Consider the following 16386-nt stretch of genomic DNA (forward strand, 5'->3'; position numbering starts at 1 on the left):
CACTAAATTACCTATTAAAATACATATTTGATTCCACCAAACAGAGAGCAACAAGTTGTAGAAATCACCCTTTTACTGCCAAATCTTCTTACTTTCTGGCATAGATCTCCTAAATTATCAGATGAAATTTTAATCAAATTGACATTTTTTCCTTATCCAATCAGCTGTCTTTTTGATTTGGTACAAGAAATTATTTGTTGGTCAGTTCTAGAGGTGAGAGGGCTTAGTGCCTAAAGGGCTTAGTGCCTAAAGGGGTTCTCTTCAAACTTATTCCTTCAAGAATAAATATCATTCCTGTAGATAAGAAGTAGCTGTTTTAGTTTCTTAACTCCAAAATGTAGGAAATAAATAGGCTATTACTGTATAACATTTGAGTCCATGGCACTCTAATTCCTGAGTCAATAAAAAATATTACACATTTATAATACAGTGGTTACATTGCAACTTTCGGCTACAGTTAAAGTGGACAGTTTGAGTATAACCAAACATAAGAGTTTATGAATAAAGGGGGTAAGTTTCTAAAGAAACTGTGGTACTGTGTTGGTGGGAGAGTATAATAGGGTACTGGTAATATAAATTGGCCACCATAAAGAATATGAAAGCTGACATTTTGAGTGTTAGCCCTTCACCAGAGAAAATCTTGGAATTTATGGTTTATAAAAACCAATCTGTGTAGGGATATAATATTGCACATAACATCATATCAGTGAGAGTGTTTTCCTTAAGTACACAGATATTTCATTGAAAATATGTTTTGTTGAAATGAATAGTAAAGTTTAGATCAATTGTCAACATCCTCAGGGTACTGGCATTGAAGACATTCATTTGGAATGTATCTGGTTCTGGTGAAACCTTTGAAGTACTTTCCAAGTTCAGGATGGGGGTTCAAAGGCTGATTAGGATCTTCTTTCAGATTAACTGCAAGGAAATTGAAGTAATTAACAATCCCACTATGTTATGCATGAAGAGGGAAAGTGTCACAGAATTTAAATTTTCATTAGTTTAAGACTTCATCAATATTTAACAGAAAGACATATGGCTTAGGTAATGGCCTTGATCTGGAGAAAGGGAGAGACACCATAAAGGTGTCTCCATTTACAGGTGATTCTAAAAACTGGGTGAAATATTTCAAAAGAACAAAGCATCACAATTTCAGATGCAACTAACTTTCTAGTGAGAGTTCTTACAAATTGACCTCTTTGCAAAACAGGGTATAATTTTGAATGATAATTATTTCTAAAATGAGTTTTAAATTCTAAGCTGTTGGGGCACATACTTGACCAAAAAAAATACCTGTGTACCAACCCATGCGACGAAGATCATTGAAATTCTTCTGATATTTCTTCTTACTACCTAATGGCCAGCTAGATCATACATTGTTTTTTCCTTCCATTTTATAAAAATTCCACTAACTTTTTTTGAAAATTATGTTGATTAACCAGAGATTCAGCTTACTGTGTGCAGCATATCTTTGTGAGCCATCATCACCCAGCACATTATAAAAAGGCTGATTGCGGCCACCAGGTGATTGATCAACACCCATTCGCTGAATCCAGGACTCATCCATTTCACAAACAGGATCCCATCCATAAATAACACAACCATAATGATACCTGAGGAGAATGTTCAAGAATGACAATAAGTTAGCCTGCATAGACATGTGGGGGAGGAAAGGGTGTTTGGAATAAGGGTTCAGCCCCCACCCCCTTCTTTTGTCAACTTCTTTAGTGACCTAGCATCTTTTGCTTGGATGTTCCTTTGGTTTCCCTTGTCATGTCATCAACTTGTATCACAAGTGCGACCCTTTGTCTTTAGTCAACGGCATTGTTGAACAACTACCCAGTATACATACTGTGCTGAGTCATAACTTACAGCTTGTGCCTCATCACCATTCCAACTTTAAATCCAACTTGAGAATTCCTTGGATCAGATCTTAGTTTCTATGCAAAATGAAACAACAAAACATTACTGGAAGAAGCTATATTATCAACCCTACAACAGTTTAGACATTGGATGCTGTTAGAAGAAAGAAAACCTCAAGGAAAGTAAATAACTCTGTTACAAAAATTTACTCAACTTCACAAGATACTTCAAGTGAATGCTAACAGAAAGTGTGAAGTCAAATAATATCCAATTTAGTCTCCAACTGTGTAATGGAACTCAGTGATTTTAGTGTTTTATAACTTAACACCCTTCGAATCTCAGAGCCATGATTTTCCCTGTTTGGCTTGTATGGTAAAATGATGGTAACTTGAACATTATGCCTGCTGGGTCCTACAGATCATTAAGTATCCTGTTGTGGAAGCCATCATGTAACTTCTCCAACTCTTAAATATAAAAGATTTGGATGAAAAGCCATGACAATAATGTACTGCTGTAAATTAACATCTCTTGCCGTACTGGAGGGGGAAGATTTTCTCCCAAATCCTGCATTCTCCTTTTCTGATTGGCTCGTTCAAGGAGATTATCCAATATTCCCTTACGCACTTGGTTTGCACTGCTTTGTAGGATCTGAAGACTGTCAATTGCCTGTAAATGAATTTTGGGTTAAGATAAAACCATAGCCAGCTTGTTTTTATCCTAGAATTTTCACCATTTTGTAATTCAGAATTATTAGTAGAGTTTTTATTAAATAAAAATAAAGTTACTGAAAAGTTGCTGTAACACCAAATTAACAAATTATTTTGAGCACACACACAAAAAACTTCTTTGTAGTTTTTCTTGGGCCATTTAACTTGGCCGCTGCTAAGGTGTCCTAAGACTTCTTTATGCTATTTTGTTAATAACACTTATACATGGATACCCATTAGCAAGAAGCCTTCTAAAAGTATTTATAAAATCAAGGAAATTGTGAAATAAAACAAACCTCTTCTAAGTCAATACCTAGATGAACCTGTATTCTGGCCAACAGCAGTCTACTGTCTTCATCATTAGGATCAAGAAATAGCATCAGGTCAAGAGCAGAATGCAGACCACTCAATCTAAAGTAGAAATTAGAGTGATAATCAGTCTGACCAAGAGCTCAACTTATGGTTAAAGAATCGTTGTCTTCTTGTGGCGTGTTTCTCTTAATGAAGAGCTTGTAGGCAGTCCAGGTCAAGTATACCACCCCAGATTATAGGTTGATTATTTGAAAAATTGAATCTGTTTCTGTGTGAGTTGCAGTATGAGCAAAAATTGGATGGGTTATAAGCAAAGATAACATAACAGACTGAAAAACACACAAAATACACAGATATTTCAAGATCAACTAGATTTTTGGACCAATGACTGTTTGATTTGTGACTAATGTCCTGAATTTACAAACATGATTTGAATTACCCAGAGTAAAAAAGAACCAGTACACAGGAAATGACCTGAAGGGACACAAATACAAGGGATATTAGTGTCCAAAATCAGACACTGGCATTTAAAATTGGACACTAGAGTCTAAAATCTGATTCTAGTGTCTAAAATAAGGTATTAGCATCTAAAATATGAAAACTTGTGGCCATAATAGAATACTAGTATCCAAAATCAGACTCTACAATTTTTTAAAAATTTTTTAAAATTGCTTTCACATGTCATGCTCAAAATAAGGGAAAACACTAATTATAACATGTGTCTTACCGACCACCTGGGTGTTCTTCCATTCTGTAGCTATTTATGATATTGGCCACCATGCGAATAAATACCTAAAAACATGACACACACACACATAAGGAAAACTTGGTATGTGTCAGATGTTGACATGTGTAAAGTACTATATTGGGTTTTATCAATACTTGTCCAGAAAGTTAAAAAAATTTTCAAATAACATGATTGCTAAGACTGAAGGGTTTTTATAAATCAACTTAACAGTGTCTTAAGTTAAAATAACTACTGTTACAGTGGTAACAATAACTATCAAAAGTACCTGTGTAGGCGAAGCCCTAACAAACAGTGCATTACCAAAACTTCGTACATTTGCCAAGGGTGATAAAAGCATATCCACACATTGAGCTTCAGTTAAGAAATTTCCACCATTGAAGCAGTCAATGTACCTATATACTGTAGAAGGATCTGCCCTTAAAAATACAAGGCAGTGAAATTCTCTTATCCAAAACAGAAGTTTCAGTACTTGAGCTTGGTAAGGGAGATACTACATTGATTGTAATATCTGATGAACTTAACCCTTTAACTCCCAAGATTTAGTAGTCAACATTCTCCCCTCTAACTGCTAAACATTTCCTTGTCAATTAGTTATGGAAATTTAGTGTCAGATCAAGATAACAGATTTTATCTGATAAGTTTAAATGTTCTCATCACCTGTTTACTGGAGAATGTGCAGATATCATAGGGAGAAGCTACATGTTTATCACCTCCTGGAGTTAAAGGGTTAAATCAAGTCCTAAACGTAGATAATTATGAGGAAAGAAAGGACACACCAAGGAACTTCTATTATACTTATCATTCTACCAGTATGAAGTAATAAAAAACTTGTATAAGACATACTTTGGGTCCATGTTAGATCTCCACCGCAACAAGAAATGATTTGGAAAATTTATCTGTAAAATCAGATTTACGATAATTTAAAATATTACAACAAAAAAATTTTATACCATAAAAATAAATGAATATCCCAGGATGGGAAGGAAGCAACAAGGTTATGAACTGAGGAACAATGATCTCACAACTTGTACAATAGACAATTCACTGGCTTGTCAGCGGCCTCCCTAATAAAACTGTATATTATGGATATGCTCATTCCTTTGCCTGTTTGTTGATTTTGCTTTGGCAAAGCCTGTTTGAGGATGCCAGTAACTTCAAAAAGCAAATGCAAGTTCAGGTGGGAAGTGTGTTCATCAGGAAGTGTAAGTTGCAGCTCAAAAGAAAAACCTCCACTAAGTGCACTTCTAAGTGGATTGTCAGATAGCTTCACGGTCAACACTGGGGTCAAGCAGGGTTGTTTGATGGCACCGTTTTTGTTTCTACTTGCTATGGACTGGATCATGAAGGAAACAACTAGAGAACAGCGAAATGGGATCCAGTGGAACTTATTGGAGCAACTTGAAGATCTAGAGTTTGCTGATGATATTGCCCTGGTGTCAAGTAACAACCAACAAATGCAGGACAAAACAGCACGGCTAACAGCTAATTCCATCAAGTTAGGCCTGCATCCGAATGTGAATAAGACCAAGGTTATGAAGGTCAACTGCACCAACAACAGACCAGTTAAAGTGAGGGATACCATCTTGGAGGAAGTAACATCTTTTGTCTACCTAGGCAGTGTAGTCAGCATTGACGGAGGTTCCGATGAAGATTTCAAGGTCAGGATAAACAAAGCCAGAGTAGCTTTCAATACGCTGAGGAAAGTGTGGTCCTCCCATGTCATCTCACGGAGAACCAAATTTAGAATTTTTAACACCAATGTCAAAGCAGTCCTCCTCTATGGCTCAGAAACGTGGAGAACAACTAAGCAAACGTCCCAGAAATTGCAGACCTTCGTCAATAAGTGCCTTAGGCGAATCTTAAAAATCAGTTGGACTGACAGGGTAACGAACGAGATGCTGTGGGAATTAGCAGGCGAGGAACCAATCATAACTCAGATCTCAAAGAGAAAGTGGAGATGGATAGGTCACATCCTAAGGAAACCGGCTAACAACATCACCCGGTAGGCACTACGTTGGAACCCCCAGGGCAAGAGAAAGAGGGGTCGTCCCAGGAACTCCTGGAGAAGAGGTGTAGAGTCCCAAATGAGAAACTGGGGCCACACTTGGGCCACTTTAGGAAGATTTGCCCAGGACAGAACCCGAAGGAGGACGGAACTGGTTAATGGCCTATGCTCCAACTGGAGCTAAGGGAATATATATATATATATAAGTGCACTTGTGGTCACTTTAAATTAGGGGTTTGTTGAGGAAAGTAATTAAAAATAACCTGTCAAACCCTTCATATACCTCAGCTAGTTATTTACAAGTGGGAAATATTTAGTTGCCACCATTCTTCCTGTCCTTTTTTAAGGAAAGTTTCCTTAAAGTATTGATCCTGGCCTGAAGTTAGTTACAAAATGGAAAGCGTCTTCAGATCTTTACAACATAACCAGCCATGTTTTTCCTTGTAAACAAGTAGTGCTCTTCTGCAATGGAGCTGTCCCCTGACAATTTCCAGTGAGACTGCTCTGCAAGTTGCGAGAACATTGTTTCCATTTCATTTATGAGAATGTATGGAAGGTAGCTCTGCCCCAGAATATCCCAAGCTTTTAACAATACACTACTACTCAATTTCCATTCTTGTAAGTTTAAACAGCAGCATTTAGCAACACAGTTTTTGACTTTCAAAAATGAAGAAATAGAGGGACAGGGCTTCTGGTCATAGCTACTAGAGGTTGAACACTTGTTCTAGGGTGTTGTGTTCCATCTCAGTCTGTACCTCAAAGCACTTCAATAGCTTTCACTTGTTCATTCAGAATGATGACAAAATTACCCAGTATAATCTTGAAAAAGAGAAATTTTATGTACTCACTGGTTCTAATGTAACCCCAAGTCTCCTTGCAAGAGCAGTGAACAAAACTGACAAAGTGATGGGATTACCAGTTCTATTTTTAACAACCTGTAAAAAATAAACAACAAAGAGAAACAATTTAAGGAAATAGGCCAAGAAAATTATCCAGCTTCACAATGGCTTTGCTTTATCTTGAAATACCTGTCTATTAACCTTTTAACACACAAGATCTGATAGCTATTTCTCCCTACTAGCTGCAACACATTTCCTTATCAATTAGTTAGGAAAATTTGATCAAGATAACAAATTTTAACTGATAAGTTTGAGTTTCTTATTACCTATTTGCTGGATAATAAAGGGATATTATAGGGAGAAATGACATGTTTATCACTTCTGGGAGTTAAAGGGTTAAGAGAAGAGATTCCATGGCAGTTTTCCTCCTAATGGAGGTTGGCTTTATTCCACCTGAGTTGACAACTATACCTGAAAGAGCATCGAGTTCTCCTTTTTATAATATTCATCCACACAGCCTTTAAACTGAAGCTGATGATACAAAACTTGCTTCAGACAAGCCAATATTCTCAAACAAGCTGCAGGATGTGTAACTGAGGTGAGCCCCTCATTACTCTGTGTCATTTGCTCCTCCAGCGGGATTAAGGGTGCTGTGTGTGTACTGCTGTTGGAGCCATCCAGATTCTCCTTTACCATCTGTGCGATTCTATCAAGTTCTGAGAAAGTCTCATTCTCATTTATATCCTCTTCATTGAGAATCCATCTTACAACCAACATAGCACCTGTAACCAGAAAATTTAATGTGAAGGTTGACATAAAAACATGAGAAAGTTTAGTAAGTGTTACTGCTGCTACAGCTCAGTCCAAATTCTACCACATGAAACATCAATAAGACCATTAGGAAAAGATGCTCATCTCTTCAACTTGATAAGCAGCTTAAAAGCTTGCAGTTCCTTTACCTTGACCTTTCAACACTCATTAGTGATTAAAAAAATAAATTATCTTCACAATATCAATACAATATTAATCACACAAGTAATAACAGTAAAGAAAAATATTATTAGTTGCTTCAATACCACATTCTCTAAAGTAACATAATAAGAATTGTATAGCAGACAGTAAGGAGGATTACTGATGAGATCTTGGATGTAAAAGGGTTAATTGAAGGTCAGAGGAGACACAGTAAGAGGTATATGTCTTGCTTAAGACCAAACCATAAACACCCAATCGTGATTAATATTTAAAGAATCAATTAATATCAATTGATTAATGATTGAAAATTATAAAAAGAAAAGTTCACCAAATAAAAAAAAAAGGTTATGCACCTTTCTCAAGATGTTGTTCTTCTTCTTGTAATGCCAGAAATTTCTTCCACTCGTCCTTAATAGAAAAAATTTTCAGCTGGGACTGTACTTTTCTGGCATAGTGTCTGTGTGTCAAATTGACTTCACTATAAAGCAAAAACAGCTGCAAAATATCAGTCTCTTTAGTGACATGTCAACCATACCAATATTTAAAGTGTCACAGTAGTTATGATGTTCTTTAAAAAGTGCAAATTAAGCCAATGTTTCATCTGTTTTGAAACATTTTATATCTATCAAAAAAAAAAACAAAAAAAACAAAAAAAAAACAGCTTTGAGGGAAACGAATTCTTATACAGTTCAGTAAGCATGAAAATATCATTCATACAATATGTATTAACTGATAAAAAAAAAAACTGCAAGTTAATTAAAGCTGTCACGACATTGTGATAACTATGTCTCTTACCAATCATTTCCTTGTAAAAGTTCACTCAGAGTATTGTTTACATGACACGACATGGCAGGATTTTCATTTCCTAAATACACAAATGTGTCAAACTCTCTCCTGTGAACCTCAGGGTTGTTGTAATATTTCTTTGACATACTCTCTAAAGCAGAAAGGATTTTAAGTTCAGTTAACAGCCTGTCTCTGTAAACTGCACACCAGTTTTCTTTGGGCATGCTTTTCCAAAACCGCCATCTGTAGGAGACAAGTATTAAAAGTCAATCGTGTTTTTTCAAATTTGATATGTAAAGCAATGGAACCTTCTTAACCAACCAAGTAGCCAATCGAAACACAAAATTCACTTCATCTCGTCCACTCATGGAGCCAGGCTAGAATTCAAGGTAATTTCTTGAGCCTGCCTGGTATTTGATTCTCCCCAGAGACAGGAGGAGCCAGGAGTTGCGCTGGCTCTCTTCCTGTACCCAAGGAGATGGTCTCTGAACTCAATCATGATCACCGAGTCAGCGAGATGGTCTGGTCCAGAGTGATACTCCCAGGAAAGAGAAGGAATAAGTGTGGAGCACTGGCTTATATCCCATACTCAAGTAGCTTATACCAAAACTCAATAAATTGTCAACTCATGCGTAGAATAACACAGCTGGGACAAGCGAAAGAAAAAAAAAAAAAAAAAAAAAGAGACGAAGATACGAGTCTTTACTTAGTCATGGGACATATCTAGGTTGAGAAATAACAGCTTTACGTCGGAGAATACCTTTGATTTTCCACGCAAACCAAGTTTCTCATTTTTGTTCCAATTACACGTACACATTTACCTTACGTAAGCCTAATTACCTAGAGAGGGCCTTCCTCTTCCACAGTTCATTTCCAGTTGCAATAGTGTTCAAACGTGTGCAAACTTGCGCACAGCAGCATAAGTCCTTATGATCTATTAAAGGGCAGGATAGCACCATGTCAATTAGTTCGTCCGCCAACAGCAACAAACTGCTTTCATACTGTCTCTCGCGGATTTCGTCGCCGACCTCCATCTTGAAACATCGAAGCCTCGAGTCCCAGTCTTCCGCTGATAACCATTAAAATGGCTACTGGAATTATCAGAACAAGGTGGGGTTCGTTCGTCACTGGAGGGAAAGTCATGGAATAGGGGTAAACGGGATCAATATCAACATCTAGGCATTTGTTTGCGTTTTGTTGACTTCTGGATGTAAATTTTCGCATGGTATGTGTAAAGTCTCGTGAAAGGGTTTTCAACTTTTGTCTGGACATAGCTGTTGAAAGGAATTTGTCCATCCCCAGTACTACCTATTGTTGTCACTTTCCCCTAATATGCGCTAGGACGATTCTTTCCTTGTACTTGACTTGTACAAGTACAAGATGTACTCAAGTTGTGCTCATGCAGGATGCATTAAGATACTTTGTTACTCCACACTCAGATTTTTGCGTAGTGACATGTTTACTCAGGGTTTAGTAGGTGGATCAAAACAAACTTGAAAGTGAGAATTCCAGAGGGTGACCATCTCTTCTTTGAAGAATGGTCCACTGAAGTTGTCAAAGCAGGGTGTGAAGGGTCCATTTATTATCAGAGGGAAAGGCATGGAATAAAGGGAAACAGGATCAATATCAACATCTAGGCATTCATTTGCATTTCTGTAGACTTCTGCATTTGCAATTCTGCATGGTGGTGAGCATAGGAAAGAGGTGTAATTAATTGTAGAGAATGAGGGAAGTGAATTTGATAAGTGACTGCTTTGGAAAGGGTGACCACTTAATACTATGATGCTGCCCTCTACGGTTGGAGCATATATGCTTATTTCTAGTCTGAATAAAGGGGTAAGTTTCTAAAGAAACTGTGGCGCTGCATTGGTGGGAGAGTATAGCAGGTAATTTAGTGTTAACAACTGGGTTGAAAACGTAAATTAGCCACCGTAAAGAGTAAAAAAGCTGACGTTTCGAGCGTTAGCCCTTCGTCAGACGAAAGGCTAACGCTCAAAACGTCAGCTTTTTTACTCTTTACGGTGGCTAATTTACGTTTTCAACCCAGTTGTTAACACTAAATTACCTGCTTATTTCTAGTCTGCTTGAGTTGGAGGATGAAATTCCATCAAATCCACCATTCTCTCTTTCTATTTAAACAGGTGAGGATTGCGACATAGCACTAATATTTCAGGCCAAACTTGCCTTGCCACACTTTTAGTTAAGAAATATGTCCTTGCATTGCCTTATTTCCTGGAAATTTCAACATGCACCCAATAGGTATCTAATCCTTACCTAACCAATGCACTTGGCAATATAAATAGGCTTCTTAGTCCCACAACAACACTAGCAGTAAGATCACACACAATCAACCACTACTTCAGTCAGAAAGAAATTTATTTCAGTGAAGAGCACAATGTGCTGTCACTTTGCAAGGAAAACTAAATGATAAATGTAAAACACTTTTGCTGTGTCTGCTAAAATCCCTTGTATTTCTATGCTAGAAACAAATGCATAGCATACCCAGCACCTGAAGCAAGAAAGTCAGTAGTAAAAAACAAAACAAGCAAGATAACTATGACAGAAAGGTTGGGGGAAAACAGAAAAACTTCATTGAAAACTTCAAAAATTAGTGAATTTGTCCAAATTTGAATCAAGAAATTTTGGGGATCAGCTTTCACTCCGCTAAATTTGAGGTCTTTCAAACAAAACTGAATGTTTAAAATTCATACCAGATTTAGGTTACCCTCCAAAGAAGAATACTGTATAAGACCATTTTGTATGAAAGATAGTGATTGCTATTCCTCCATTCCAAACTGTGATTTTCCTCCAAAATTGTTGGCAACTACCAAATGAGTTAAGATCCAAATCCTTATCCAGATGATTGAAAGAGTTCCAAAAAACTGACTCCTGATTGTTTGATTTCCTGATTGTTTCCGGTGTTCTGTCCCAAAACTGTACTGGAGCTGACCTCCAGTTCCTATCCTAATGATCCGTGATCACTGACTGACATGAGAGGTTCCGGACTCCTCCGGACGACAGCTTTTTATCTGTCACAAGATTGTAAAGAAGTCAACTTGTCAATGAAAATCGCTTGAAAATAGTCTTTTTCCCTTCAATTTCCCAAACATTTAATAGTGTGCTGGAGGAAAATTGCTACTGGCTTGTAATTAATTGACTATGAATTTTAGGAAAATTGAACAAATCTATTAACTTATTCATCTTTTAATCATAAGTTGCCATAAAGAGTAACTAATCTATACAAAGTGAACTATAGGTGAAAAGAAAACAAACTTGTGGTGTTACTTAAAACTAAGTTGTATTTCTAATACAAGTGCAAAACAATGTCTGCTTTTTAAAAAGGGGTATTTTTGGTCTTGAAGAAATATCACTGTAGCTTAAAACCATGCATACCATGTCCAAAGAACATGTCCTAATGTTCCAAGAGTCATTTTATTTCCACTGTTTCCTTATCCAGTTTGATTTCTTTAGCAACATAACTGTTGAAACATGTTTCATTCCTAGCTTTCCTTTCCAATATCAGAAAGTGCTTGTGCTGTCCTGAAAATAATACCATGGAAAAGTAAAAGATCTAACTAGCCACAACAATATAGAATTATTAAAAGAGTCCTTTTTCTACAACTAAGGGTTTAAAGTGAAAGCCTTTTCTTGGTGGTAATACAACACAAATAATACATCACAGCAAACAGTTTATGTCTATGAACGGGAACGAGAACGGGATCTGGAACGCCTTGGAGAGACCGATTTCCTCTTCTTTGGTGATCTTGAGGGTGACTTTGATTTCTTTGGTGAATAAGACCGACGTGGACTGTGGGAACGAGAGTGGGATCTTTTTCTTGGGGATCGGCTCCTTGAAAGTGATCTGCTACGACTTCGTGAACCACGTCCTGGATTGTCAGGTTTGACTCTGATGAATGCAACTTCACCCTAGAGAAAGAGAAAAATGATGAAAACAATTATACATACTTTTCTCTGAAAAAGACAAACCAAGTACTGTACAAGACTGGCAGTTGTAACAATTAAAATTGTGTACCTCATGTGAGCGGAACTTAGAATCATCCAGATGTTTCAAGGCATATTTCATGTCATCATACCGAGAAAACTCCACAATGCCAGTTCCATCTTTAAAAACATCTGTGAACTGAACATCACCAGCATCCCGCATATGATCCTTGAGATCTTGCCAGCTACCAGTCGGTGGCAAACCAGAGACCATAACACGGTAATCAGAGCGCCTAGGAGGAGGACCACGACCACCTCCACCTCCTCCACCACCACCACCATAGCCTCCTCCTCCTCCCCCTCCACCTCCAAATCCTCCACCTCCAGAGCGACCTCCACCACGGCCACCACGAGGAAATTCTACACGGATCCTCTGTCCATCAACTTCATATCCGTCTCTCCCTCTCACTGCATCTTCTGCATCTCTGTACAAAGTGACATTAGAGAAATAAAAATAAAGCAACGATTTTTTACCTCCTGAAATTTTATATGGTTCTAACTACAATAAAAATTAAAACGGAAAATCTTAAAGAAAAAACCCGCAAAATAATTCAAGGAAAGAGTGTATTCGAAAAATTCTCCAACTTCATTTTTGCCAAGCCATTTACACTAAACACATTTACTGACCCACTATAAACAGCATAGCTGTGTAAACAGCCACGTTGAAAATACCAGACTTATAATCTTTTCTGAATGGCGAAGGTTGAAGAACAAGGAAAAAGGAAAAAAAAAGAAACAAAGTTTAGAGATGAGAGCTTATTGCAGAACAAAAGAAAGGTTCCGGGAAGGAAGTCAAACCCATCTTAGCATCGAAAATGGACTGATGCAAAGTGAGAGTTTGAGTGCTGACAAGAATTGTCGATAAAAAAAGTTGTATTAGGTCACTGAAGACATCATGTCAGATCTCCATACCTTGGATCACTAAATTCGACGAAGGCAAACGGCGTGCCACCAGTTCCGTATCGAGGAATCTTCAAGTCAACATCAGAAATGTCGCCGTATTTGTAAAAGATATCCTCCAGATCTCTCTCATCTACATTAGATGGTAAATTTCCGACGTAAATTCGCCTACTGTTGTTATTACTTCGGTTCATCATTTGTAAAGCAAGTAACTTTTCTCGAAAACGAGAGCCACACAAGAAGGACGCCTAAGCTCTTTCGAAAATGGCTGACCACGCGTCCAATGATCAAGGGAGTCCTTGCGAGATAGCAGGGGCTTTATTAATGTGACGCAAAGAAACGCGTAGGATTCTGGGTTGATATAGGCTGTGGAAATAATTCTAATTATTGACGAATCAAATCTTCAGCTTTGAGGCTCGTATCCAATCGAAATTAAGCAGGAAGCAACCCACTTTTCAGATGATATCCTTCTAATATTTGAGTTTTTTCAGCAATTGATCAAAGAAGGAGAGTTTTGTTTCTTCGATAATTCCCTCAATATTTTCATAGAATATTTTTTAAAATAGTCAAGGTGAGTTATATCTCATTATATTTCCTCATGACATTTTTGAGCGAAGGAAAATCATCAGCTGGATGCTGCCTATCGATCGATGACTCGCTGTCTTTTTCGTATTTAGGCTTTTTAACGTGTTAACCATAAATGATCGATAAATGAAAAGAATTTGGACAGTAAATGTGAAAGGTAGATCAGTATGCAGGCAGACATTCTGTTTTTATGAACATTGTTTTGACTTAATGTAATATGGTTCAGTTTATTCTTTAATTAGCACTTGATAAAGCAAACAGCCACCTTGCATTTCTAGACAGGCTAATTTTCTAATTTTGTTTTCTTGGTTGCTATGGAAACAGAAACTACAATTAACTTTGTTGATTTTTTAATTTGCATTGACCAGGGAATTTTATTATTTTCTGGTGCTTATGGTATTTAGAATTCTTATAATGTTGTTGTCTTGTCTTGTCAACAAACTTCACTAGAAGTCAGATTTTTTGAAGAATATTGGCAAGCAAAGGAATCATTCTCTATACTGTTCACCACATCTTTCTTATTAAAGGTTCTGACAAGGAGAATTTTTTTGACAATCAAGAGTTTGTTTAGTTGGTGTTGGTTTCTTTTATTCTTGTGACCTAAATGTGTGATTGAAAGGTGATGCTATAAAGAGAAATTAGATGCAAGTTACTCTTAGGGTTAATGTTTGATTTATGTTCTATTTTCAGATGTCGGACAGGAAGGCAGTGGTTAAAAATGCGGACATGTCTGAGGACATGCAGGCAGATGCCATAGAGTGTGTCACACAAGCCATGGAAAAGTTCAACATCGAGAAAGACATAGCAGCATACATCAAGAAAGAGTTTGACAAGAAGTACAACCCTACATGGCACTGTATTGTTGGGAGAAACTTTGGTTCCTATGTCACCCATGAAACAAAGCATTTCATCTACTTTTACCTTGGACAGGTTGCTGTTCTTCTGTTCAAGTCTGGCTGAGAATATGAAGCTACCTAAAAGAGAGATTGTCCTTTAAGGAACAAAGGGACTAAAATATATATCCTAAATCTCCGTTGTGTAAATATATTTTCATTTTTATTTAATTTTTTTTTTGTGTTGCAAATACTAATATAAGGATGTTTGGTGTGAGACATGACTTTTGATATTCCTTTTCCAAATATAAGGTTTAACTAATATAATTTTTTATTTATAAGTGGAGAGTCCTTAACTTAAATGAGAAATAAACTTATTTATCATTCTGTGTGTAACATTTCATGTTCTTTGATTATTTCTGTCTTTTTAATCTGTTTTGTGAGCAGACCTTGGTCATCTAAGGAAGAAGTCAAAGAGGGCTTTTTAATTTCTCTTGACTATGTCAATAAGCATAACCTTACATTTTTTCAAGGTTATTTTAGTTTAATATGAAAGTTAACTCTGGGTGAGTTGAGTAGTGTTTTTACAATCTGACCTTACATCAAAACTGGATTAACACAAACCTTCTTGTACTTGTGAACCATGGAACAAATTTGTCTTGGAGTGAAGGACATAGCTCCCATGCCCTGTTTTCTGTTATACTAACAATTTGATGGGTAAGCATGTCATCATATAATTTCAACAAGTGAAAAGGAAGTCCATGATAATTAAGATGTACTCTCCCTCTCCCAGGGAATACACCAGAATTTTCAGTGTGAGTGTGCTGCCTTGTTCCATAAATCCTTACTATCATTCAGACCAAACATGCCATTTTCCATAGTAGTATTCAGACCTGACTCAAGCCCATTTAGTTATAGGAATACCTGTCTTTCGAGCTTGTCTTTATTTTCCCGAAATTTTTAAATTCTGAAAATTTCTTCTCCCCTTGCAATTTTTTTTTTTTTGGAATTTTTGTCTTTATTCCGTGCACGTAGAGTGGCCGGAAATGGGGTGAATTTTAAGAACATAATTCAGAGTTCGAAGACAGACCCGTTCCGCAAATGGCGGGCAATATTTACAAAACTCAACCGGGATTTATTAATTTTTTTTTCATTCAAGTGCTAGGAAACTCGATTCAGGAATTCAGGAAACTTGCCGCTCTAAAATTCTAATAACACTTGAAATGTCTCAATATATAATGGAGGAGTTCAATAAATCTCCATCGACTTCCTCTCAGCGTCGCAACTCTTAATTACAAAACTTGACTTAAGAATTTTATTTAAGAATGCAATCAGGTGACTGACACTGTCAAACCTTATTTACTTATTTACCTACTTTATTATTGACATAATACTTTCTAAATCCCGGAGGTTAAATTGGGAAATCTGCATTAGCTGGTGCCACCGGCCCCACACTTATCATACAGTGGAAAATTCCTTAAAATTATCCTCGATTCGTGGCTCGGTAATGGAGCAATTTCCTCTCGAAACCTTTCAGAGTCAAACCCAGAGAGCACATGTAAGTTCTTGTAACATTTATACAAAATCTTACCGATCTGATTTATAACGCAGAGAAGACAGACTTGTGGATCTGTAAGGGCATGTTACACATGATCTAGATTGAATTAATCTCTTCTCAGTTTTACCTTACGATAAACTACATTCTTAATGTAATTACGGGCCACAGCTTTACCACAGATAGTTCTCTAAGGTACACATCGACAGTCGTGAAAGACGCTTTAATGTGCAGTTTTACAAATCTAAAGATGTGGAGACAACTTCTGCAAGATTTAGG

At 37.0% G+C, this 16386-nt stretch overlaps 2 protein-coding genes across 3 annotated transcripts; both read right to left on the reverse strand.

Moving 5' to 3' along the window:
• Positions 1-364: 364 nt before the first annotated feature.
• On the reverse strand, positions 365-9295 carry LOC131782521 (F-box only protein 21-like). The gene is made up of 13 exons (XM_059099256.2): positions 9073-9295; positions 8242-8475; positions 7800-7924; positions 6946-7256; positions 6484-6570; positions 4474-4526; positions 3896-4046; positions 3610-3674; positions 2867-2981; positions 2401-2529; positions 1873-1940; positions 1456-1613; positions 365-918 (listed from the first exon to the last, which is right to left on the reverse strand). Exons 1-13 carry the CDS (start codon positions 9264-9266, stop codon positions 782-784), a joined length of 1827 nt encoding a protein of 608 aa, XP_058955239.2. The 5' UTR covers positions 9267-9295; the 3' UTR covers positions 365-781.
• A 1295-nt stretch (positions 9296-10590) lies between these two features.
• On the reverse strand, positions 10591-13424 carry LOC131782505 (serine/arginine-rich splicing factor 1). 2 transcript variants are annotated; one of them, XR_009340044.2, is made up of 4 exons: positions 13147-13424; positions 12266-12659; positions 11626-12159; positions 10591-11261 (listed from the first exon to the last, which is right to left on the reverse strand). XR_009340044.2 is itself a non-coding variant. In XM_059099239.2 (3 exons), the coding sequence occupies exons 1-3, from the start codon at positions 13329-13331 to the stop codon at positions 11929-11931; spliced, it is 810 nt and encodes a 269-aa protein (XP_058955222.2). In that variant the 5' UTR covers positions 13332-13424; the 3' UTR covers positions 10591-11928. The 2 variants fall into 2 exon arrangements, 1 of the variants encoding a protein (XP_058955222.2); XM_059099239.2 differs by having other exon boundaries at positions 10591-12159.
• Positions 13425-16386: the final 2962 nt, after the last annotated feature.

The sequence above is a fragment of the Pocillopora verrucosa genome, chromosome 2, assembly GCF_036669915.1.
Source record: "Pocillopora verrucosa isolate sample1 chromosome 2, ASM3666991v2, whole genome shotgun sequence".
In the NCBI taxonomy this organism is placed as follows: Eukaryota; Metazoa; Cnidaria; class Anthozoa; order Scleractinia; family Pocilloporidae; genus Pocillopora; species Pocillopora verrucosa.